We start from the raw sequence: 25,703 nt of genomic DNA, 5'->3' as shown, positions 1-25,703 counted from the left end.
TAAGGTTAAATCTATTTACCATGACTACTACAGACTATAAATTGTGGTTTAAATAAATCTTTTTATCTTATTCAATTAAGAGTTTTTAAATGCCAGATTCAGTAGAGCTCAAGAATTCTTTTAATGAAATACATAAGTATAAATTCCTTTTTCTCAAGTGTAAGTCTACATAAAAAGACACGGTGCAAACTTTTATACCAAGGTCATTTATCACATATTTTGAGGGACCACTTCTCTTTCATAGGCCACTTAGTATGGAGTACATAGGTAACAGCATCAACTTAGATTTAGTACTTCTTAATTACAGAGAACATATGTAAAGTACATAAACATAAAGAAAAAAGTTGAAAACTGAAATACAGAGGGGAAAGTCGAATACTGTTGTTTAAATGATTTGCAAATATGCTTTTTAGTATAAATTAATTGAGTGATTGCTTCTATTTTAAGTTTTGGTTATGTTTAGTATCACTAACGCTGCTTTTTCAAAACAATTCCAAATTCTTTAAAATATATTAATACTTAGTGAAAACAACTAAAAAGTTGAAATTAGCAAAAGAAAACCCCAAAACAGCTTAAAAAGTTAAATGTTTCTCCCCTTCCCACCTTCTACTCCCCTGTCTACTTTTGTGATACTTTTTTGATTCAAGTAAATGTAAACATACCTTAAAACTTATAGATTGTCTGACTTGGAACTAATATTGACTCTAGTTTGGACAAAATTATTTCTGATGTTGTCTTGAATTTCTATTTGGATATATAATAAGTATGCTTGTGGTTCAGTTTTCTCCCATATCCATAATATAGGCCCTTTTCACTTGATTTAATTCAACAAAATTTTTACTGAGCATCATCTGTAGCCAAGGCTTTGTTCTGGGTGGTACAGGGAATAATATATACTTTCTTTCATTAAAAAACTTGATCTCTGATTATATGTGCAGGAATGTGTTTGGATAGGATTAGGAGAATTCAATCAACTCAGTGAATTTCACACCTTCGAGCATGTAACAGAAGCCCTTTAACCTCTCTTTCCAAGTTTCGGATGTGTAAATTCAGCCCCTTGGTAAATTATTGTAAGAATTTCTATAAAATAACCTTCCCTCCGTTATTTTTATTTTTCTACACTTTCACTCTAATTTCACCATGTATTTATTTTAATGCCATTGCATTATACATGCTCTAGTAAGCCAATTTAAATTCTTTTTTGAAATCAGGTAGGGATATTAACAAACAAAATACTAGGTATCTATATCAGATATGCGTTTGATACACAAACTCATGATATCTTAACCCAGCTGCTGGTTGTATACACTCCTAACCATCCATATCTACTTCCAGTCCTCATTTTCCTATTTCTTTCAGTAATGCCAGCATCCTCCCAGTTAACCATACTAAAAATTTCTCATAGCTGTACTTCTATGCTTTGTTTATATGATTGCCTTGTGATTTGTGTTAGGCGTATATGCATTGATGGTTAAAATGTAGTCCCATCTTAGAACTCAAATATTAGAATTATAAAAAATATTATAGATGAGCTAGAATATCATTCATAAAATTGTTTTTGAAATAATTTGTATTAATTTTTATAACAATAAAATCTTTTCCCTGAGGCAACTTTGGAAAATATAGTTAGAGAAAGGAATAAATATGCTCATGACTCAGGCCTAACAACAATCTGCATCTGTAGTTTTTCTCTATAAAAATGGAACCAAGTGATTGTATTCAGCAGGCAGACTAAACCTTCCCTCTCACAAAAATCCTATAAAATATGAAAGAGAATTGAAAAACATTTGTATTAGCATGGAAAATAAGAGAGAGGGTCATTACTGAATCATTTTAGGTGAAAATGTCAATTGAGGTGCTCCGTGGTTTCCTACCTGAGGGGCAAAACAGGAGATCCAAATAGGTCCATCACACTGTACTTCTTGAAACACTGCATCTTGAATATACAGTACTAAAGAGATACACTCTCTTTCATCTTAAAGAGAGTGAAAAAAGGGCAAAAAATAATGGCTAGGACGGATTTATCCAGGTTTAATGGTTGATTATGTTACTTCTGATGAACCACAGAGGACAACAGTAGGAGGAAATGCAACATGGATTTTGTGTTGAGAAATAAAGAGCCATAGGAAGGCTAGGGGTGAGAGAAAGAAAAGAGGGCCTACTAGGGGCCAAGTACATCTCAGAGAACTGTCTGAAAGGAATCTGCCTGGGATTACGAGGAGCATTGTTTAAGTTCCTAGAAAATAGAAACTTTATTAGTTAACTACCTAACATACATATGGGTGGGAAATCAATACTAGTAACCACTCAACCCTCAGCCTACCTCTGGCATTCAAAGACCAAAGATCTAGTTACCTTCCTATACCTGCAGGGTTTCTTTTTTATCAGTTGGCTACCCTATAGATATACTACTCAAAAATTGTCCAGATACTTGAAGGCTGAATAGGTGGGGTTGTGGAGAAAAGCTCTCATAAGTTATTTTGGGGTCAAAATGAGCAGGCTAAAATGTTCCGAGCTGATAGAGCAGGAAGAGGGAGGCGGAAAATAGCTGCTATAGTCACATGCCAAGCCAATGCGCACTAGCATCCTCAGACACCTGAGGCAGGAACACAGAGTCTAATACATTCTCTCTGGTGATCAGGGTGCACAACATCACTGGTATTTCCTGCCAGACTTAATGCTCAAAGAACTAAATCTTGCTTAAACACCTAATTTGTCAGATCTTTAAAAAAAGGTCTGATTCATTAAATCATACTCAAAATTTATAATACAATAAAAATGATATAATATTTACATACATCAAAGTTATGGGCTTTTAAAATAAAAAGATAAATTCGTTCAGCATCCAAATGTCTGGGTAATTGAGTGAGCTCATTTGTTTTGAATCCTGAGAAGTTGCAACCCTAGAAAGAGGAAATATCACATAACAATAATTACTTCACTTTTTTCAGTTCAGTAGTCTCATATGACTACAAAAGACAGATAAATACTTAACTATTATTAATTAATTAATTATTTTACTTCTTTTTATGAAAATAAATGAAAAATATTCACTCTACCTAAGAAAAATCTTCAGATTTTCTGCTTCTCTGAAATTCAGAGCCCTGGCATATACACCGAGTCCAAAAGCAAAACAAAATTATATTTCAGAACTAATTTGATATGACTCAAATGATCAAGAATTTTAGCAAGACTATACATAAAGAAATGGATGAGGCAGAAACAGAAAACTTCTATACCTGTTCTTAACTTTCTCCTAGGGCCCCTATTTCTATGTATAGTTGCATCTACATTATTAAAAACATTCTTTTACCTCCATATAATACTTTGATATATGATTTCATAAAACAGAAAATTTAAATACCTCTACATTCTTCTTTGTCTCCATCTCATCTGAAAGCTGGAAAACATTTTAAATAAAATCATTAAAACTCTAAATTAAAGAATTTTTATAGTTGGTAAATTTGTTCAGTTAATGTGTGTGTGTGTGTGTGTATGTGTGTGTGTGTGTGTGTGTCCTAATGAGGCCTAGAATGCTGTTTCTGTGTTAGATGCTAGAAATACAAGGACAGTCCTTTCCCCAAGTTAGTCATAGTTCAAGAAGGGAATAAGATACATATACAATGTATAGGAAGATGCTGAAGTCAGCTATGATGCAAGTCTAACAGCCTCAACTGACCCTAAGAAGAGTTCTAAAACTGAAGGAGTCCATTATAGTTGTCCTGTATTGAACTGAAATAGCCAGGCCTTTCTGCCTCCAACTTGATGAATCATTGGATATTGATGGTTCCTATAAGGGCATGTCCTCAGGAAGAGAAGTTCTCTGTAGATAAGGCAACACATAAAGGGGCTGACAGCTAAAAAGTGCTCCCTAATAGCCCTCTTAACAGCTAGGGTAGCAGGTCATTCCTTGAAGGGGAATCTAAGTGGCACATCTCCGTGTTTACCATACTACTTTTCACAGAGAATAAGTAGCCCTCTGAATACATTAATTTTTGATCATCTAGACATGTTAATATATTGTTTACTAATTTACATATCCTCACTTCCTCCAGGAATAACTAATCTTACAGGTAAATTTTATACACACATTACACAATACATATATTATAGAGAAGATGACATAGAAAACAAATTTGAAAGGAAATTAACAGATGGCTAACAGAAAGAGAATCACATTACTGGCATTTGAAAAAGTATGCAAAGGAATAAAAAAGAAAGATTATTTAGGGAAAGTGAGATCAATTATGATATGGGACAAGCACTACTACATATAAGATATAAATTATTAAATAACAAGAAGATGAAATGTATACATTGTCTTCAAATAACATCTGTGATGTGAAAATGCCAACACTCTAATATTGTGTGTGAAGAAGAATATGAGTCCAGCTTTTTTAAAAACCCAGAGATAGAGTATGGAGAAACATGGCGGATTAAGAGATATCCTTAGATCTCTCCCCTAGAAACAACAATAAGCTGAACATCTAAAATTCAACAAAAAACACTCAAACTGCACACCAGTACATTTGAGCATAGGATGTGTACATAGAGCTACCACAGGAATGAGCTGGAGCTTGGAATTCAAGAAGTCAACAGAACACCCAATTACCTCAACCCAAAAAGGCCTTCACCAAGACACATTGTATTAAAATTATCAAAAATCAACAACAAAGACAGAATTCTCAGGGCAGCCAGGGAGAAGAAAACAGTAACTTATAAAGGAAAACTCATTAGATTATCGTCAGACTTCTCAGCACACATCTTACAAGCCAGAAAAGAGTGGAATCACATATTCAAAATATTAAGTGAAAGGAACTTATAGCCTAGAATAATGTATCCAGCTAAGCTCTACTTTAGACATGAAGGAGAAATTAAGACATTTCTAGACATACAAAAATTGAAGGAATTCTCCACTATGAGGCCTGCACTACAGGAAATATGGAAAGGGGTCAGCTCACCTCAAACAAAATAACAACAACAAAAATTATACTTAAGAGTAAGGTGACTATCAGGCAAATAGAAGTGGAGAAATGCATTATACGAACAGGGCATTATAAGCTTAAACAATAAGAAGAGAATTGCTATAGCAAGATAGTAAGGAGTGTTCAGCATACATAGGGACAAATTGAGACAACAATGACTGAAAAGGGGAGGATTCAAAGATCCAAATTCACAAAGGGAAAAGGAGATAAGGCACGCGCAGAAGAAAATGGACGACTGTATATATATATATAAAAAACTGTCCTTTACATATTCGTAATGGTAACTACACACCGAAGATTCAGAACCAAAGTATACAACATAAAACAAGAACCAGAGGGAAAACCCACAAAACTCAACTAAAATAAAAAAACAGAAACACAAGGACAAGGAAGCAATGAAAACACCGAGCTACCAGAGAGTAAAAGATAAAATGGCTAAAAAAAGACCTCATATTTCAATAATCACCCTAAATGTAAATGGACTGAACTCACCAACAAACAGGCACAGATTTGCAGGTTGGATCAAAAAACAAAACCTAACCATATGCTGCCTCCAGGAGACACATCTCAGCTGCAAATACAAATATAAACTCAAAGTGAAAGGGTGGAAAATGATATTTCAAGCAAATGGCATTCAGAGAAAAGCAGGAGTAGCGGTACTAATATCGGACGAAATAGACTTCGAAATAAAAAAGGTAAAGCAAGATATTGAAGGGCGATTCATAATGATAAAGGGAATCATGCACCAAGAAGACATAACACTTATTAATATTTATGCTCCCAATCAGGGAGCCCCCCAAAATATAAAGTAATTACTAACAGAACTAAAGGGAGAAACAGACCAAAACAATATCATAGTAGGGGACCTAAATACCCCACTGTCGGATATGGACATTTCATCCAAACAGAAAATCAATAAGGAAATAACATCCTTAAATGACACATTAGACCAACTGGACATAATTGACATTTACGGAGCCTTTCATCCCAAAACAGCTGCTTCTACATTCTTCTCTAGTGCACATGGAACATTCTCAAGAATCAACCACATACTGGGACACAGAAATAGCCTCAACAGATATAAGAGGGTTGAAATCATACCAACCATATGCTCTGATCATAATGCTTTCAAACTAGAGATCAACTGCAAAAGGAAATCAGGAGGAACCATAACTGAAGAATAACTGGGTCAGGGAAGAAATAAAAAGAGAGATCAAGAGATACATAGGAATGAATGATAATGATAGTACAACATATCAAAACTTTTGGGACACAGCAAAAGCAGTCATAAGAAGAAAGTTCATATCATTACAGACCTATCTCCAAAAAATAAGAATGAGCCCAAATAAACAACCTAACGCTTCATCTTAAAAAAACTAGAAAAAGAAGAACAAATGAAACCTAAAGTCAGCAGAGGGAAAGAAATATTCAAAATTAGAGCAGAAATAAATGAAATTGAAAGCAAAACAAACAAACAAAAACAATAGAAAAAAGAAATCATTAGATTTGCATGGAAGCACAAAAGACCTCAAACTGCCAAAGCCATCCTGAGAAAAAAGAATGAGGCTGGAGGCATCACTCTGCCCGACTTCAAATTATACTACAAAGCAACAGTAATCAAACGGCATGGTATTGGCAGAGAACAGACACACAGACCAGTGGAACAGAATTGAGAGTCCAGAAGTAAACCAATATTTATATGGGGGGGGAAAAAGCCAAAAACATACAGTGGAGAAAGGAAAGCCTCTTCAATAAATAGTGCTGGGAAAACTGGAAAGCCACTTGCAAAAGAATGAAACTAGACTGTTGTCTATTACTACACACCAAAATTAACTCAAAATGGATTAAGGACTTGAATATAAGACATGAAACAATAAAATACATAGAAGAAAACATAGGAACTAACCTCAGGGACCTTGTCTTAAAGAGGATTTTATGAATTTAACCTCAAAAGCAAGAGAGATAAAAACTGAAATAAATGAATGGGACTACATCAAAATGAAAAGCTTCTGCTCAGCAAAAGAAATCGTCAACAAAGTAAAGAGACAACCATCCGAATGGGAAAATATATTTGCAAGCAATGCCTCCAATAAGTTCCTAATATCCAAAATATACAAAGAACTCATACAATTCAATAACAACAACAACAAAAAATGATCCGATCAAAAAATGGGCAGAGGACCTGAACAGACACTTCTCCCTTGAGGATATACAAATGGCCAAGAAATATTTAAAAAGATGCTCAACATCACTAGCTATTAGGGAAATGCAAATCAAAACCACAATGAGATACCATCTCACACCTGTTAGAATAGCTATCATCAACAGGACAAGTAATAACAAATGCTGGAGAGGATGCGGAGAAAAAGGAACCCTCATACACTGTTGGTGGGACTGCAAATTGGTACAGCCACTATGGAAAACAGTATGGAGGTTCCTCAAAACACTAAGAATTAATCTACCATATGATTCAGCAATCCCTCTACTGGGTATTTACTGCAAAGACTTGAAAACTCACATCCGTAAAGATATTTGCACACCGATGTTCATAGGAGCATTATTCACAGTGGTCAGCCAGGACATAGAAGGAACCAAAGTGTCCTATAACAGATGATTGGCTAAAGAAGCTGTGGTACATATATACAATGGAATATTACTCAGCCATAAGAAGAGATGAAACACTGACATTTGCAACAACATGGATGGACCTTGAGATAATCATGCTAAGCAAAATAAGCCAGACAGAAAAAGTTGAAAATCACATGATATCACTTCTATAGGGGATATAAACCTAAAAGCAACAAATGAGCAGGACAAATAAACAGAGACTCATGGACATGGACTATAGACTAGAGGTTACCGGTGAGTAGGGGGTGGGCAAGGAGGGGGGAGGTAGATGGTGTAAAGGGGGTCAAATATGTGGTGACAGAAAGAATTCTAACTATAGGAGGTGAACACACAGTGTAAATATATATATATGCCTTATTGTTAAAAAAACACACACACACACAATGAGATACTTCCTCACACCTGTATGAATGGCTATTATCAACAAGACAAGTAATAACAAATGTTGGAGATGATGTGGGGAAAAAGAAGGAACCCTCATGCACTGCTGGTGGAAAGGTAAATTGGCAAAGCCACTATGGAAATGAGTATGGAAATTACTCAAAATATTAAGAATAGAATTACCATAAAACCCAGTAATCCCTCTTTTGGGTATCTACCTCCAAAATTTGAAAACATTTATTTGTAAAGATATATATGCACCTCAATGTTCATATATGCAGCATTATTCACAGTGGCCAAGACATGGAAACAACTAAAATGTCCTTCAGTAGATGACTGGATAGGGAAAATGTGGAATGTATATACTATGGACTATTACTCAGCCATAAGAAGAGATGAAATGTTGCCATTTGCTACAACATTGATGGATCTTGAGATAATCATGCTAGGCAAAATAAGTCAGACAGAAAAAGTTGGGAACCATATGATTTCATTCATATGTTGGATATAAAACTGAAAGCAACAAACGAACAAGAAAAACAAACAAAAACTCATAGATGCAGACAACATTTTAATGGCTACCAAGGGAAAAGGGGAGGGAGAGGTAAACAACGGTAAAGGGGGTCAAATATATGGTGACAAATGGAGATTTGATGTGGGTGATGAACACACAATGCAATATACAGATGTTATATTATTGAATTGTATACTTGAAACCTAAATAATTTTATTAACCAATGTCACTCTAATAAATTTAATAAAAGAAAAAGAAAGACCCTGAAAAAAAATAAAAATTAAAAAAAAATAAAACCCAGAGATAGATAGATGATAAAAGACTAAAAAAGAATTTCAAAAACTTATCTATGGAATTAGCTTATCTATGGAATTATAGTGATTATATTTTCTGTGGAAATATAATTTTTCAAGAAATATGAAAACAAATACCATACCATTATCTTCTTTTTCTTATGGTATTTCCTTATGAATGCCTTGTAACTTTCCAATTTCCTTTGAGAACCTTTAAAAGAATGAGAATTCACAACATATATATGTGTGTGTGTGTGTGCATGTGCATACACATATATCTCTCCTTAAAAAGTGAAAAAATGTAAATATTTTAAATAAGTTACATACGAAACTATTCAATGGGATCAACTAGCTATTTTGATAAGCATAATGCTATCACACTCTTAGTCGAATGAGTAAATAACTATTATATCTTGTTTTCTTTTGCTTTTTAGAGATGTCATGTTCCAACTAATATGTCTTCAGTTCTTCTTTCTCCTATATTTAAAATTTTACCTCAGTCCCTTCCTACTGAACGAGCTCATGTTTTTCAAATAGCTCAGCCCCTTGCATTGGTGGTTTCATGGTTACCTTAAATTCAGTAAAGCACAGTACTTTGGGTCATGGCCCAGTGAAAAACTATGAGGGGCTCTGAAGTCAAATAACCTAGACTTGAGTCCAAGCTCTGATATTTACATATTGAGAACAATGAATATACATATAATTATTTTTTAAATTGTGCACATGTGCCCTCTCTCTCTCTCCATATATATATTTCAAAAATATTTTATGTTAAAAAATAATTTATGATTCAATAAGAAAATTTAAAATAAAACAGTAGTAAATTTTATAGTAGTGTATTTAAACATATTCTCAATTTGAAAAATCAAGGCCCATTAAAATAATATTAAATATCTAAATAATATCACTAATTAAATTTATTTAATAAGTAGAGAATACTTTATAAATATAACCAATATCAGTGTTTTTAAGGCTTATCTATGACAAGTTTGCCCATTCAATCAAGAATAAGACAAAATTCACCATTAGTATGTAAAAACTAGTCTGAGTGTTAATAAAAACAATTAGACAAGAAAAAAGTTATACAAATACTAAAAATGAGTAAAAATTATAATTACTAGCAGATATGTTTTTCATTCAGTCTGCAGCTATTCAGTACTAAACACTAAAAAGTTCCTACAAGCTAACCTAGCTCATGTAGATCAACTCTCATCCCTTTTACTGTGGGTTTTAGGTATTTCTGTTAATATCCTGACACTTGCTAGCTTGCTTGTCTCTGGCAACAGGATCAGTTGATTCAATCCTGTTTCCCTGATATTTAGCTATCTCCACTTCGGCCTCGCAAAATTTACAACTATTTAAGGCCCTGTCTTTGCAACACTTTCTTTGAATCCACATGTTCATGTTCAACTAAAAATCTGCATTGGGCCATTTTAAAACAAAGAAGTTTTAAAATAAAATAAATTTATCTTTATGTTTTTAGATATTTTACACCATAGGATTTCCTTCTTTTTGAGAATACACACAGAGAGACAGAGACAAACACACACACACACTAACACACAAAACTGTATAAAAATAGTTTTACTTTACTCATATAAAAATTACTCATATAAAAATAAAGTTTACCTGTCTTAGAAATTATGCTGTCCCATTCAAATATTTTAGTGGCATGGTTTTGCAAAAGAACTGAACATTCCTCTAATCTTGACTCCATGCTCCCCACTGTATCATACATTCGAGGAACATTTTCCCACAGATGTGTATATATTGAAGTAAATGAACTATCTTCTTTTATTTTCTTCAGATCGTATACCCATTTACTATCATCTACCAAGTAAACTTCCCTTGGCCAATAATCCTACAAAAAATGTGAAAGAATATAACCCAAATCATTTTTATTGACTTGAAATAATAGAGTTCAAAGTCAATGAGCCAAAATGGAGATTTTATTACACAGCATCATTTTTTATTAAATGTACTTTTTTAATTTTAAGTGATCACAAACTTGAGAAGTTTCTAACGCTTTACAAAAACCTTTTTTCCTGAATCATTTGAAAATATTCTGCTTACTTTACTGATGCCCAATCATTTTTGACTACTTATTTTAGTGTGTATTTCCTAAAAACAAAAAATATTCTCCCACACAACCAAATTATAACCATCAAAATCAGTATATTGGCATTGATACATTGTTACTTGGTAATCCTCAGATTCTATTCAAGTTTCATCACCTGAACCAATGCCCTTTATAGGATCTGGTTCAATAAAACACACAACATTTAGGCTTCATATGTTTTTGGTTCACTCGTCTTTTCTTGGCCTCTATATATTTAAAACTGTGAGTTCACACTAATATCTCTAATTCCAATTCCAAACATTCCAGTTTTCTCTCTTTCCATATTATAACTACCATCTCCAATGGTGAAAACCTAGCTGCCATTATCTTTAATATATGTATTTATTTTATCAATGTTTTCAGGTGATTACTACCTAATCTCTCCTATCAACTGACAGCTTCTTCTCTATTGGATGCCCTTCTCATCCTGCTTAGGCTCTGACACCCCTTGCCAGCCTACCTATTCTACATGGAAATCCTCCTTACCCTGAGTTAAATTCTGACTGTTTTGTTCATTGCTCTATCTTAAGTGTCCAGAACGTTACCTGGCAAAGAGTATGTAGTGAATAAAAATCATTAAATTAACGAATAAATAGAATGAGTAAGAGAATTGATAACGATACAACACTAGTGGGACAAAAGAATATTATAAAAGTAAAACATAAAAGTATTTTTATAAAAACAATAATCGAAACAGAATGATGATAAAATGAAGAAAGGGGGAAACAAGAAGAGAATGTGGGAATTGATCAATGGAGAAATGAGAAATGATTGAAGGTAAGAAGGTACACAGAACTATAACAAGAGATAGGAAGAAGGAAGATAGGAGTAAAATGTATAAAATGTTAAAATTACAAAAAAAAGAGAAATGGTAAGAATTGGTCAAATTGAGAGGGCTTTCAATGAAGCACAAGATATGAGAAACTAATAGCTAACATGTAGGTTCCAGGTACTGTTCTAATGCTAACTAGTAGCAGAGCTGGGATTTGAACATAGGCAATCTGGCAATCTGACACAAGAGCCTCTGTTCTTAACCACTACACAAGTATGCAGCACATACCTTTGCTTTTATATTTTAGGAGAAAAGAAAATTAAACAGATAGGCTTTCCAGGAAGCCATAAGCAGTTTAGAATATTTTTATTTCTCTTTTGTTTTATTCACTTGTTTGTTTATAATATGCCTCATTTAAAAAAAGAATGACAGCTCCTGAAGGCAGGAATCTTTGCCTGTTTTTATTCACTGACATTTGAAATGTCTATGTTGCTGACACACAGTAGGTGTTCAAAATATTTGTTAAATGAATTTGAGGAAGTTATTTTCTACTACTGTCTATAACAGTGATCCCCAACCTTTTTGGCACCAGGGACTGGATCTCCTATGAGAATCTAATGCCTGATGATCTGAAGTGGAGCTGAGGTGGTGATGCTAGCACTGGGGAGCGGCTGAAAATACAGATGAAGCTTCACTCCCTTGCCTGCAGCTCAACTCCTGCTGTGCAGCCCGATTCCTAACAGGGCACAGACCAGTACCCGTCTGAGGCCCAGGGGTTGGGGACAGAAGTTTTATACAGCAAACAAAAGGTTAAATATTCAGTCATTTTATTCTTGGGTGTTTTCAAATATTCAATAGTTTGGCAATGTAGAGACATAGTCAAACCTTAAAAAAAAATCAAAACACTACAGAATACAAGTATTTGGTTGGGAAATCTAAACAATAAGAAAAAAGTTACAGATAAACCCACAAACGACAAAATGGTACAACTGGATTTTACCAAATGCTATCTGATAAAAATTAAAGGCTATTATATTAATATAAATGCTGTCTTTTACATACAAGGATGGTGCTTTAATTTTGATTTTATTCTATCTTTGGTAAAGGGCTGGCATAATCCGGTGATCTTGATTTGATTAGTTTTACTCTTAATTTGAACAGTGTGACTACGCATTTTCCACTACAAATAATTAGAAATTTAATCTGAAAATATAAGTCCTCAAATATGTATGATGGTATAGTCCAAATGTCTCCATAATTATTTGCTGAATCTGGCTTAATTTTAACTAAAATCACTTTCTCTTGAGATTAAAAAAGACCCCAAACATTGATATTAGGCTACAGCACATTTCCATCATTATTTCAATCAAAATAGTTGCAAAAAGCTTGTCCTAAAAGTAGTTCAAAACATTTGGCTCTGCCACAGTGATTGAAATAAACTTTTGTAAACTAGGAATGTTTTCATTTCCTATTTACTCCTAAAGGGAACTCAATCCTTTTCCAAAACATCTAAAAAAAACTTATTTAAACAAATATAAGAACAGAAAATAGATGTTTAAAAATAGGTATTTTTGAAACTCCATTGTCAACAGTTTAGTCTCAGAAAATTCTGCTTATATTTAAGCATAAGTAAGTGCAAATTAAAGTTCAATCTACTCAAAATATGTACACACCTCATTTAAAAAAGACTCCTGTTCTCTCTTTTTTTCCATACTAACATCTTTATCCTAGCCCTTAATCTTCTCAATGCAAAACAAACCTGACCTTCAGACTGATAAGTGTATAAACCCAAGGAAAATCTGTAGCAAGCCCAATAACTCCAGAAGAAATCAGTATTTACACTTAATGGAAACTGGAGCTTTCAAAATAAAAACATGTTTTGAATATTTTACTCTAATTCAACATCAAAGAATATTGATGTAACACCTCAGCAAATTACCTGTAAGTCTAAGCTGTGGTGAATGGATAAATGAGGTAAGTAGACATAATTGTCAGATACTCTTTAAGTTGTAAATATATGACAAAAATCTTATATTAGCAAAACTATATAGAAATGTCTATATAATTCTTCCAATAGGACATAGGGCTAGAATTTTTTTAAATGAAAAAGAGAATAGAATATTGACAAAAGGGAATGTCTACAACAGAGAGCCTACTGAAAGGAGATATTTATAAACATTTCGCACGTTGAAGTATATTTCTTGAATTTCTGTTCTTAAAGTCTTTACTTAAGCCTTCTCCATCTCTATAATTTGATATTTTAAAAGATGTATTGGCACATAAAATAGGATGCTCTACTCACCCAGTTTTGAAACTTTAAAAATTCTTCAATGTTCTTTGGAGGTTTTTGCATTTTCTAATGAATAAAATCAATATTGCTCATTAACATAAATTCAGATCGTTTATGATGCTTTTACATAACTTAAATAGACAATATACTGAACTTAAGTTATAATTTTCAGAGCCATAAGATATTGTAAAATATTTACTTTTTAAAATCTCTGCACTTCGAAAAGTATCACAGATTACCATTTAAATTCTGAGCCTCCAAACCAAATTCTGTGACTTCCCTCTAATACACCAATGCTAGAGAAAAGCTCCACATGAATCCTTCTGAATGTCATTTTGAATTCCTACCAGAGTCACAAGATATTTTGGGCTATTTTGGATGATGTCTACAATAAATCCAGAGCCAAAAATATAATAACATGCTCCTCTTGCTAAAAAAGTATTTTAAAAAGTCGCATTAGTGACATGGTGAAAATACCTTATTTAGATGTTTCAGTGTAATAAGTAATAATCCTATTTTGTTAGTAGTTTTTTTGTAAGTTAAAAATGTATATTCGTTCATTAGACAAATTGATTTTAATCGAGACCACATCTTGCTCCTTTGCTTAAGAGACTATGTATGCATTATTCTTTCTGTTTAAAAGTCTCTGTCTCAAACTGTCTCCCCTCCAAACCTTTCTTGGCCTATTTAACTCATTTCTTTTTTTTAACTTTTATTTTTAAACTAGAGTTGACATTAAATATTATTTTATATTAGTTTCAGCTGTACAGCAAAGTGGTTATACATTTATATAATTTACAAAGCGATCCCCAATTAGTCTAGTACCCACCTGGCACCATACGTAGTCACTACAATATTATTGACTATATTCTTTATGCTGTACATCATATCCCCGTGACTATTTTGTAACTAACAATTTGTACTTCTTAATCACTTCACTTTTTTCACCCAGTGCCCTAAACCCCTTCCCATCTGGCAATCACCAGTTTGTTCTCTGTGTCTAAATCTGTTTCTGTTTTGTTCGTTCATTTATTTTATTCTTTAGATTCCACATCTAAGTAAAATCATATGGTCTTTCTTTGTCTGACTTATTTTACTTGGCATAATACTCTATAGGTCCATTTGTGTTATCATAAATGGCAAGATTTCATTCTTTTTACGGCCGAGTAATATTCCATTGTATATAAGTACCACATCTTCTTTATCCAATCATCCATCGATGGACTTTTAGGTTGCTTCCATATCTTGACTATTGTAAATAATGCTTCATTGAATATAGGGATGCATATACCTTTTCAAATTAGTGTTTTGTGGGGTTTTTTTTTTCAGATAAATACCCAAAAGTGGAATTGCTGGGTCATAAGGTAGTTCTATTTTTATTTTTTTTGAGGATGCTCTAAACTGTTTTTCATAGTGGCTGCACCAATTTGCAATCCCACCAATAGGGCATGAGGGTTCTCTTTTCTCCACATCTTCTTCAACACTTGTTTGTTGATTTATTAATGATAGCCATCCTGACAGGTGTGAGATAGCTCATTGTGGTTTTAATTTGCATTTCCCTGATGATTAGTGATGTTGAGCATCTTTTCATATATCTTTGGCAATCTGTATGTCTTCTTTAGAGAAATCCTTGTTCAGGTCCTGTGACCATTTTTTTTTAATTGTATTGTTTGTTTTTTGGTGTTGTATGAATTTTGGATATAACTCCTTTTCAAATGTATCATTAGCAAATATCTTCTCCCCTTCAGTAGGTTGTCTTTTCGTTTTGCTGATGGTTTCCTTAGCTGTGCAAAAACCCTTTTACTTTGATGTAGTTCTATTTGTTTATTTTTTCTTTTTTTTTTCCTTGCCTGAGAAGATACATCATAAAAGATATTACTAAGAGCACTGTCAGAGAGTTTACTGCCTATGTTATCTTCTGGGAGTTTTATGGTTTTGGATCTCATATTTAAGTCTTTAATCTGTTTTGAGTTAATTCTTGTATATGGTGTAAGAAGTGATCCAATTTCATTTTTTGCAACTCATTTCAAATATCAAATTAAAAGTCATTTTTTTCTAGGAAGCCTTCCTTGTCTCCCCAAAAGAGTCTCTATGGTAACAGAAAGCAGATTTGTATCTCTATTAGGATAGAAACTATGGTGTTATCACTGCTGAATTTTCAAAACTTCATACAGAGGCTGATCTATGATTGATGCATAATAAGTTCTTTCAGTGTGCATTAATTAATGCATAAATGGGGAGATGAGTGTCAGAGAAATGTGTAGGTCTTTTAAAATTTTTAAATAAGAAAAAAAAATTCTAGAAAATGAAAAACCAAGGAGAAGAAGAAAAAAAAACAAGAAGAATCTAGAATATCTTATTATAATACCCTAGTGGTCTGATGATATGTCTGAAAAGATTGCATTACATTTTAATTTACTAAACATATTTCATATTAATGGATAAAATGATCGAGATTACAAATCACAAGGCCATGTTCCGTAAAAATAACTAAACGTTTGAAGTTGAAGGGAATATTTCATTCTCTTAATATTATTTAAAATACATAATGAATTTAAATAAATAGGCAGCAGATAAAACAATAAAAAAAAGCATAAAAACGTGTTCAGATGCAAAGATGCATTGTGTTGTCAAGAAAACTGTGGAAAACATGGGACTCTAGGCCTACTGAGATTGAGAAGTGTAAGAAAAAAGAGAGACAGTATATATAGAATGCTTAGAGATAAAAAATCTTCATGATATAATCTCTTCAGGGATAGTGAGTATAGGTGTTTAGCTAGAAAGAAGTTATTATATTCCATGAAATGCATGGAATATAAAGAAACCTAATTAAAACAATTTTACACCATAAACAACTTTTTTCTACTAATGGCTGTCTAGTGCAAAGCACTTCCAGTACAAAGTACTAAAAACAATATCCACATTTCAATGAAACCAAATTAGAAAATTAAGAAAGTGAAACTTGTACAGGAAAGTTCCAGGCAATTTCAACATACAATTCCAAAGTTCTCTAGTAAAAGGAGGTGAGGCTCTTGGTAGATTGTAGAAGGATGCAAAACATCTATGCTTCCATGGTAACAAGAAAAATCTGAACCAAATAATAACCTTACCTTCCTACTGGGTTACTGAAGAGTGGCAGACGCCAGTAAGCAGGACCAGAAACATAATTAGTACAATACAGAATGCCTTGTTTAAAATTATTAAGAATTTTAAGATGGTAACATCAGATTATTAAATCAGGTATAGGGCCCTCTAATCATGAGGCTCTGTGCAACTGCACAGGTTGCAAGCCCATGAAGTTGCCCTACCTGAATACCTTAATATCCTGAAATCCAGAGAGAAACATGCCCTTTATAAGTGAGCATAAAGCTGCAGCAACTTCCTTATCTGGTAGTGAGATCTACACATTTGTTGAGGATTGAGTTGGCCTGCCAAGGTGCAGTAACTTTGCAGGGAATAGGAATCAGCTGGGCCTTAAGGTTGTCTGTGTAAGCTGGGGAAACAAACTGGAGTCTGAAAGACACCCAAATGCAAAAACCAATGATTCAGCCAAACAATTCTTTCCCATCCCTGACACCTTACTTCTGAATTTTGTCAAAAAAGCAGCCTTGGATGCAGGCTAGAAAGTTAGAGAATTTATATAGGCCGACACATTCTTGTAGTACTTGGGTTCCAAGGCTCTGACAGAGTTTACTCTAAAACTTTCGTCCAAACTAGTCTCAACTCAACACTGACAAGATACAAGAAGTGGCTATGAAGAGGGAGGTTGGAGGATGGGCAAATCATACGGGAACTCGATCTAATGAAAGCTGCAGCTAACCTTAAAGCTCAACTACAACCTGGGAGGATTCCAAAAGATCAGCCTCTCACTTTAAATGCCAAGGACAGAAAAAGACTTGTGCTCTCTGAAAACTAAACAAAACTAAATTAAACTTCAACCTCCACAATTTTTCCCACATAATGTCTAATACACAATAAAAAAAAAATTACAAGACATACAAAGAGAAAGGAAAATGGGACCTCTAATTAAGAGAAAACACAGTTCATACAAACCAATTCACTGAGAATCCAGTTATTGTAATCAGCAGACAAGGACTTTAAAACAACTATTATAAATATATTAAAGATTTTACAATATACATTAGATTATAGTGAATGAAGAAATGGAGTATTTCAAGAGAAACAGAATTTCTATTGAAACTAATGGAAATTCTAGAACCATGCAAACACAAATCACAAGAAAACTGGTATGTCTATATTAATATCAGACAAAGTAGACTGTAAGACAAGGAGTATTATCAGACAAATAAAATTATTTCATATAGATAAAAGGTCGATTCATTAAAAGAATATACCAATGCTAAATGTGTTTGCATCTAATAAAAGAGCCTCAAAATAAATGTACCAGAAATTGATAAAACTAAAGGTCAATACAGACAAAATCATAACTATAGTTGGAGATCTTAACACTCTGAGTAATTGATGAATCAAGTATACACATACAAATCAGTAAAGAGATAAAAGATTTGAACAACATTATCAAGCAACTTAATCAAATTGACATTTATAGAACTGTACCTCACAACTGCAGAATATACAATCTTTTAAAGTAATGGAACATGGAACATTTACCACGCTAGATCTATGTCAAATTGTTTATAAGAAATATTGGCCTGAATTTTATTATACTGTCCTTGTCAAGATTTAGAATCAAGGTTATTCTGGCCTCAAAAAAAAATAAAAAATGAGTTGGGAAATGTTTCTGGTTTTCCTACTCTCTGAAAGAATTTGGAAATCTAAAAGATCAATACTATTTCTTCCTTAAATGTTTGGTAGACCTCATGGATGATGCTACCTAAATCTGAAATTATGGAGAGTTTCAAATCAAGAATATTGTTAATAGACTTGTCTTCCTCCCCCTCCCAAATTCTATGTTGAAGCCCTAATGACCTACTGTATTTAGAGATGGGGCCTTTGGAGAAGAAATTAAGGTTAAATGATGTCATAGTGTGGGACCCTAATCCAATAGGAGTGTTGGATTATAAGAAGAGGAAGAGACACCGGAGAGGTCTATCTTCTCCCGGCACGCACAAAGGCAATGTGAGAACATAGTGAGAAAATAGCCATCTATAAGCCGGGAAAAGAGCTCTCACCAGAAACCATCCCTTATGGCATCTTGGACTTCTGGCCTCCGCAATTATGAGAAAATAAATTTTTGTTGTTTAAGCCAGGGGTCCCCAACCCCTGGGCCACAGACTAACACCAGTCTGTGGCCTGTTAGGAACTGGGCTGCACAGCAGGAGGTGAGCAGCAGGCAGGGAACAAAGCTTCATTTGTATTTGCAGCCACTCCCCAGCACTAGCATCACCGTCTCAGCTCCACCTCAGATCATCAGGCATTAGATTCTCACTGGAGCATCAGTTCCTGGTGTCAAAATGATTGAGGGCTGCTGGTTTAAGCCACCCAGACTGTGGTATTCTATTATGGCAGCCAGAGCAGACTAATACGTGTGCAATTTCTCAGAATTAAAATAGGATCATTCAGATAATCTATTTCTTCTTACATCAGTTTTGGTAAATTGTGTTTTTCAAGAAAAATAAAAAATGTCAAATACTTTGACATAAATATTTATTTTTAATATCCTCTTATTGTTTTTACTATCTTTAAGATGTTTCCTTTTCAATTCCTGATATTTGTACTCTGAGTTTTCTCTTTTCTCTTGGTCAGTCCATCTAAGGGTTTATCAATTTCATTAATTTTTTCAAAAACCATTTTGGCCTTCTTGCTTTTCTCTAGTGCAAATTCAATTTCGTTGATTTCTGCTCTTATAGTCATTAGTGCCTTTTATTCTATAGATGTTTGAGAATCTCACAATGTAAAATCTTACCCTATTATGAAGCTGTTTGCTTGACAATCCTTGTTCAGACACAGTGAGTTTTCTGTCACTATTTTAATCCTATTCTTCGATATGAATAAAAATTCAAGGATTACTAGATATTTAAGGAATAACTGTACAATTTTTAAAAAGATAAAAACAACAACAAAATAGAAATCTGACAGCATACAGATGATATGGGAAACAGAAGGAAACTTTTAAAATATCTTTAAGATTCTTAGAAAGATATATGGTAATGCATCCCTGAAAACAAAACAGCATGTTATAAAGTAATAGAGAATTTTTTTTAAGTATAAATATAATGGCATAAATTAAATATTCAACAAAAAGTTTGTGGGGGCTGGAGAAAGCTGAAGAAGTCGTCTGGAAACTAGAATAAAAAAGTTGAAGAAAAGAATCAGAGGACAAAAGATAAGAATCTAGAAGATTATTTCAAAAAAATGATTTCGACCTAGAAATTTAAATATGGGAGACCATCAATTAAGTGTATGGCATTTTTCAGCTCTGTAAGGTAGTGAAAAAAAGAAAACCACCATTTCTCCCTGTATTAGTTTCATATTGCTGGTGTTAACAAATTACCACTAACTTAGCTGCTTAAAACTACACAGGTTTATTATTTTGCAGTTCTAGAAGTCAGAAGTATGAAGTGGGTCTACAGGACTCTGTACCTTCTGGGGACTCTAGAGGAGAATGTTTCCTTGCCTTTTCTAGCTTCTGGAAGTCACCTACGTTCCTTGGCTCCTCCCTCCAACCTCAAAGCCAGCGGTGTAACATCTTTTCTTCCCTCTGACCTCGTGCCTCCCCTTTACAAAGGCACTCATGATTATCTCACCCAGATAATCCAGGGTAATTTGCCCATCTCAAAATCCTTAACTTAATCGCATATGCAAGTTTTCTTTTGCTATATAAGAAAGCATATTCATAGGATCTAGAGATTGGGATATGGACATCTTTGGGGGTGGTCATTATGCTATCTACTACACTCCCATTTACCTTTTCTCAGAAAGGTACTAGAGGATATGTTTCATAAAAACAAAGGATTAAAGAAAGAAAAAGGTAAGAAGGGATCAAACACAGGAGATCAGTATTGGATTGATAAAAGCAACCAGTACTGAATGAACTAGAGTTTGTAATGCCGTAGGTACTACCTGAAAGGAAAAAAAAAATTTTCTAGATAAACTGATATGTTTGATTATGATGTTTTATCACTTTGGCAGAGTGTCTGAGGGCAGATTGCAAATAGGTACATATAAATATAGCAATCATTGAGACAAAGGAAAGTAAAAGGTTATATTAAAAGTTAACATGATCAGGGTTGACTGATACTTACAAATGTTGGTTTAAACAAAAACTGCAATAATTTTATATTGAGAGATGAGGGGATAAGAAGAGTGTGTGGGGGTAGGTGGAGAAGGAATGTTCACACGCTTAGGGGTGGTGTAAAAGAGTTTTATCATTGACTTCCATAGGAGAAAGTCAATGAATAATGTCTGAGATTGAAAAATCAAGAAATTGCAATGTAACCAGGTTTTAAAATATGGAGTAAATAACAGAAAAAAATATTTTTAAAAACTTGAATTTTCCTTTTGAGAGAATTGAGAATAGAGTGGAGAAGAAGTGGGAAAACAGGGTTTTGTTTAAAAACCTAGAATGTGGCAAGCTGTTAGTGCTCACCAATATGTGTATGTTTCTCTACATTTCCCAGGCTTCCTTGCAGTTAAAGTGAGGGGTCTTGGGACTAAATTTTGGCCAATGAAATGTGGGCAAAATGATATATGTCATTTTTAGGTCTGACCTCTGAAACGTTTTGTGTGATTCACCATGCTTTCTTGTCAGATAAGCTGTAGACTCCAAATCTTAGGGGACAGCAGAACCACTAAAATTAAAACTCACATCCTTAAGCCTAATATTTTATCTGACTAGTAACATACATAATGCATTTTTTTTGTGTGTGAGAAATAAAAGTTTATTGTATTAAATCACTAAAATTTTGGGGTTTCTGTGACAGCAATTAATTTGCTGTGTTGGTTTTAAAAAATATAGCCACAAATTCTTTGACAGTCTTTTGAGAATTGGCATCAATGTCCCTTCACCTAAAATCTGGACAGGCCTTGTGACTCATTTATAACCAAAAGAATATGAGAGAAGTGACATTGTGTTACTTTTTCAGGCTAAGTCATAAAAGAACATTTAGTTTCTGCCTTATTCATTGCAACATTTGACTTTGGAGCACTGGGCCTAAGCTAAATCTGATTACCCTGCTGCCATACTGTGAGGAAGCCCAGGCCACATGGGGAGGCCATGCACAGAACTTCTGCTAGCATTCATAGTCTTCCCAGCTAAGTTAAAAAAACAAACAAACAAAAAACTGTCCCTCTGTGCCCTACTGAATGCACAATTCATGAATGTAATAAAATGGTTATTTTAAGCTACCATATTTTGCAGTAATTTAAAACTCCATAAAGCAATACTTAACTTTATCAAGTGCCATGAACCGATATTTCCACACTATACTATTTCATTTTTTTTTTAAGTGTGGTTTTGGCTTAATAGATTTCCTTACTCCACCAATGTGTCCTACATGATCTCCTTGAAAAACACTACTCTAAACCATAATCATTCTTCAAGGCCTTACTCAGGTCCAACCAATAAGCCTTCATTGACCACTCAGAATTCGTTTAGTATTCCTACAATGTTAGTCATACTGTATTTTCTGTACTACTCATGCTGAACTCGGTATGGTTAGCAAGGTTCTGTCCTTTATCTCTCACTTGCTAAATTTGTAGTACTCAAATACATAGCTCAATATCTGGCCACTGTGTTTTTAAATCTCACAATTGTTAACATTCACTCCTTAAGTTTGGATTTTCTTTGAAGTGAGGCAAAGAAAATGGTTTAATCATCTAGCCACATATTACATATAATTTCAAACTGGAAAAATGCACAAAGTAATCCCAAATCTACATGCATATGTAGTTTTTAATCAAAATAAATCATCAAGATACAATTTTTCTAATAGCTATACACCGCAAGGAATACTTATCTTGATATAGCCCTAAAAAAGTAATAGAACCAACTTCTCACGATTGAAATACTTTTGGGATTGGTAATATGAAAAAGTGTTCTGTAACATCAGCATATTCACAACCTCCTGCAACTACACCTTGAGAGTATACTTCGAGAACTGCATCCCATACATGTAGTCACGGCCAGTTCCAGGAGGGAACTCAGCGGAGGGCTGGCGTGGTGTGAGGGTCGGCGTAGCGGACCCCGGTCCTGCTCCTAGGTCTCGTCTCTCCGAGGGGCGACACCGCGGGTGGCTTGAGAGGCGGAGGCGGGACTTCCCGTTTAACTCCTCCCGGCGGTCCTCCCCGCACGTTACCTTCGCCGCGGGACCTGCGCCACGCCCGGCCCTAGCAACGGTCCTGGCAACGGCCGGGCTCCTCCCTCTGGTGTCGCCCGGAAAGCGCTCCGTCGCGTCCGTGCGCGACCACGGTCGGGCGCGCGTTTCGGGCTCGGGCGGAGCCGAAGACGCGGGAGCTGAGCGAGGACCCGCGGGCTGTGCAGGTCTGAGTCCCACTCTGATCCTTTCCTGCGCCTCTCTGGAGACTAAGTGGTCTGTCTGGATTCGTGCAACTGCAGGGAGTGGACTCTCCTAGGCCGGGCCCTAACGGAGGTCTTGCGGGTTGTCGCCTGTGAACGGGGCCCTGGTCCCTCTCGGGCGCTTGCATTTTTAGGATCTTGCAGGCCCCTTGGGGAAAAGGCTTCCGAATTTTTTCTCAAAAAAATTTTCCCCTAACAATTATTTTCGGTGCTTTCCGTCGGAAGAGAAATCTGTCCTGGCAAAGTTAGTCCCCTAGGAAACCTATTTTTTCTTTTCTAGTGTTTGGAGTGGCTTACGGGGTATTGGTTATCACGGAAGGAGAAGCTTAGCACAGACGCAGTGTGCCATGTAGCGAGGTATTTAAAATATTGATTATGGTTACATAATAAAGGAAGCTGTTTCTTATGTCTAAATTTTTTGGGGGAAATACATTAACACTTTAAGGTGCAAGTTCCATGGAATTGGGTGATAAATTCGCTGCATAACTCAAAACTACGATATTTAAAGATTACCTGTGTCTGAACCCCAGTGTACTCTGAAAAACTAAGGCAAGACTGCCTACTACACGGTGGGGGGTCTGGGAGGGGCCATTGGTCCTGTATGAAACAGGACCTTGGGTTCCAAAAACACCTTGGATTTTAAAAAATGGATATTGGAGCTCTCTCTATATATATATGTGACCAGGTTCTTAAAAATAGTACAGGAAAACAAAATTGAAGTAGATTTTATATAAAACCACAATACAAGATAGGAGAGTTTTATATAATGTTCCTTTGGGAGGTGAGTCAACTTGAGCTAGGAGCCTTTCCTATTAGTATTGTTTTGAAAGAAAGGTCTGCCAGGCTGCATTTTTACAGATATTTTTACAGTTTTCAGTTACCTCAATAGCAAGATGCATACTGCATGTTTTCTTTTTTCAGAATGGTTTTGTTTTAGTTAAAAAGTATTTATTGACTTCCTCCTGCTGCATAAGACACAGGGGTAGATGAGATCAGTAAAGAATTTTGCTCTTGCAGAATTCACTGTCTGCTAGGTAGAACTCCAAGTAAAGGTACATTTTTCCATGTTAAATATGTGGAACCAGTAATAAGTCAGCAAAGGTAAAGAGATGTAAGAGATTACCATAGACTACCTAGAGTCCTGACTTTGAGACTAAAAATAGAGTATCATGTGCAAGGCAGAATTACTGCGACTTGGTGAGTAATTAGTTTCATTCAACCTAAGTTGCAGAATGATGGATGCACCATCAAGATAAAAATATTCATTAGTTCCTTGAGATAAAGGCTTTTATGTTTTCTATATAACTCCTGTGACTCCACTTGTATTTCCCTGCATATATTTGATGTTAACAAGTATGTTTTGAAGGTTTTAAATCATCAAGTTTGCAACGAATAATTTATACACATTTGAAGCAGGCTATTGGCTAGGTCAGGACAGATGCTGTAGTCATAGTTTCAGAGATCTTTGGAGGGAGTTGCCCATGATTTACTACTGCTGGCCTCTTGTGTGTAGCCACCTCAGTCATAAGTGAGAGTATGTAGGCGAGGCAGGGGAGGGAGCCATAAACATTTACCTTTCACTGTCTCACAGGCATTTATGTTATTTGATTTTATAGAGGAATGATATTTACATAAGGCTTTACTAATATCCATTTTGTTATATGGATGGAAGCCCAAGTATGAGGGGATATTTTGGAAGTATCTCAGGAGGAGTGCATTTGAGAGCCCTTGAAAAACTCACCAGTAGTTTTCCAGGGAATGGAGTCAGGTTGAATTTAGTCCAGTCCACTTTCTTTTTCGAGGATGAGCCCCGTAATGGAGGTAACTCAAGATTACTACAGCCTAAAAATGTTTCTCTGTAAGGACCTCAGGCAATACCAGAACAAACCCAAACCAAGAGAATTTAGGTAAATCTTAATTAGCTTCCTAAGTGCATTTGACAAGACCTCTATTGTCTATGGCAGTTGACCCTTCATTGGCCAACAGGATTTGTAGCTCTGATTTCTGGAAACTAATATGAACTCCTCCCAGACTTTTAAGGCTGCTGTTGTTTTTAGAATGACTTTTCGATCTTAGGATTTCTTTACCTGGATGTGTAGATGAACTCTAGAGATCTGTACATCACCTGAAATTGTGATCAAACTATTGTGTCTGTATATGCCTTTTCTATGGATGAGGTCCAAGATTCATGTGATCTTAAAAGGATCTGAGACAAAAAAAAA

General features: G+C 34.7%; 2 protein-coding genes across 5 annotated transcripts in view; one reads left to right on the top strand and one right to left on the bottom strand.

The window, feature by feature from the left end:
• FAM227B (family with sequence similarity 227 member B) overlaps positions 1 to 23,097 on the bottom strand; it is a 150,432-nt gene extending 127,335 nt beyond the window's left edge. Inside the window, exons 1-7 of the mRNA XM_039889088.1 lie at positions 23,076 to 23,097; positions 19,870 to 19,938; positions 13,995 to 14,048; positions 10,431 to 10,662; positions 8,945 to 9,012; positions 3,365 to 3,400; positions 2,799 to 2,903 (exon numbers count right to left, since the gene is read on the bottom strand). Of these exons, the coding sequence (XP_039745022.1) occupies positions 2,799 to 2,903; positions 3,365 to 3,400; positions 8,945 to 9,012; positions 10,431 to 10,662; positions 13,995 to 14,045 (492 nt within the window). The 5' untranslated portion in view covers positions 14,046 to 14,048; positions 19,870 to 19,938; positions 23,076 to 23,097. The remainder of the gene's footprint in view (positions 1 to 2,798; positions 2,904 to 3,364; positions 3,401 to 8,944; positions 9,013 to 10,430; positions 10,663 to 13,994; positions 14,049 to 19,869; positions 19,939 to 23,075) is intronic.
• A 197-nt stretch (positions 23,098 to 23,294) lies between these two features.
• Positions 23,295 to 25,703, top strand: part of DTWD1 (DTW motif tRNA-uridine aminocarboxypropyltransferase 1) — a 19,625-nt gene continuing 17,216 nt past the window's right edge. For 2 of the 4 annotated variants that reach the window (XM_039889092.1, XM_039889089.1), the window contains exon 1: positions 23,295 to 23,445. The gene's annotated coding sequence lies outside the window, so the exon portion shown is untranslated. Of the gene's footprint in view, positions 23,446 to 23,469; positions 23,495 to 23,761; positions 23,839 to 25,703 lie in introns of those variants that run through there. The other 2 variants (XM_039889090.1, XM_039889091.1) reach the window with 2 other exon arrangements.

Source organism: Pteropus medius, unplaced genomic scaffold (assembly GCF_902729225.1).
Source record: "Pteropus medius unplaced genomic scaffold, Ma_sr-lr_union100, whole genome shotgun sequence".
NCBI classification, from domain to species: domain Eukaryota; kingdom Metazoa; phylum Chordata; class Mammalia; order Chiroptera; family Pteropodidae; genus Pteropus; species Pteropus medius.
The sequence above is the reverse complement of the archived record's forward strand: the minus strand, read 5'-3'. Positions and strand labels throughout refer to the sequence as shown.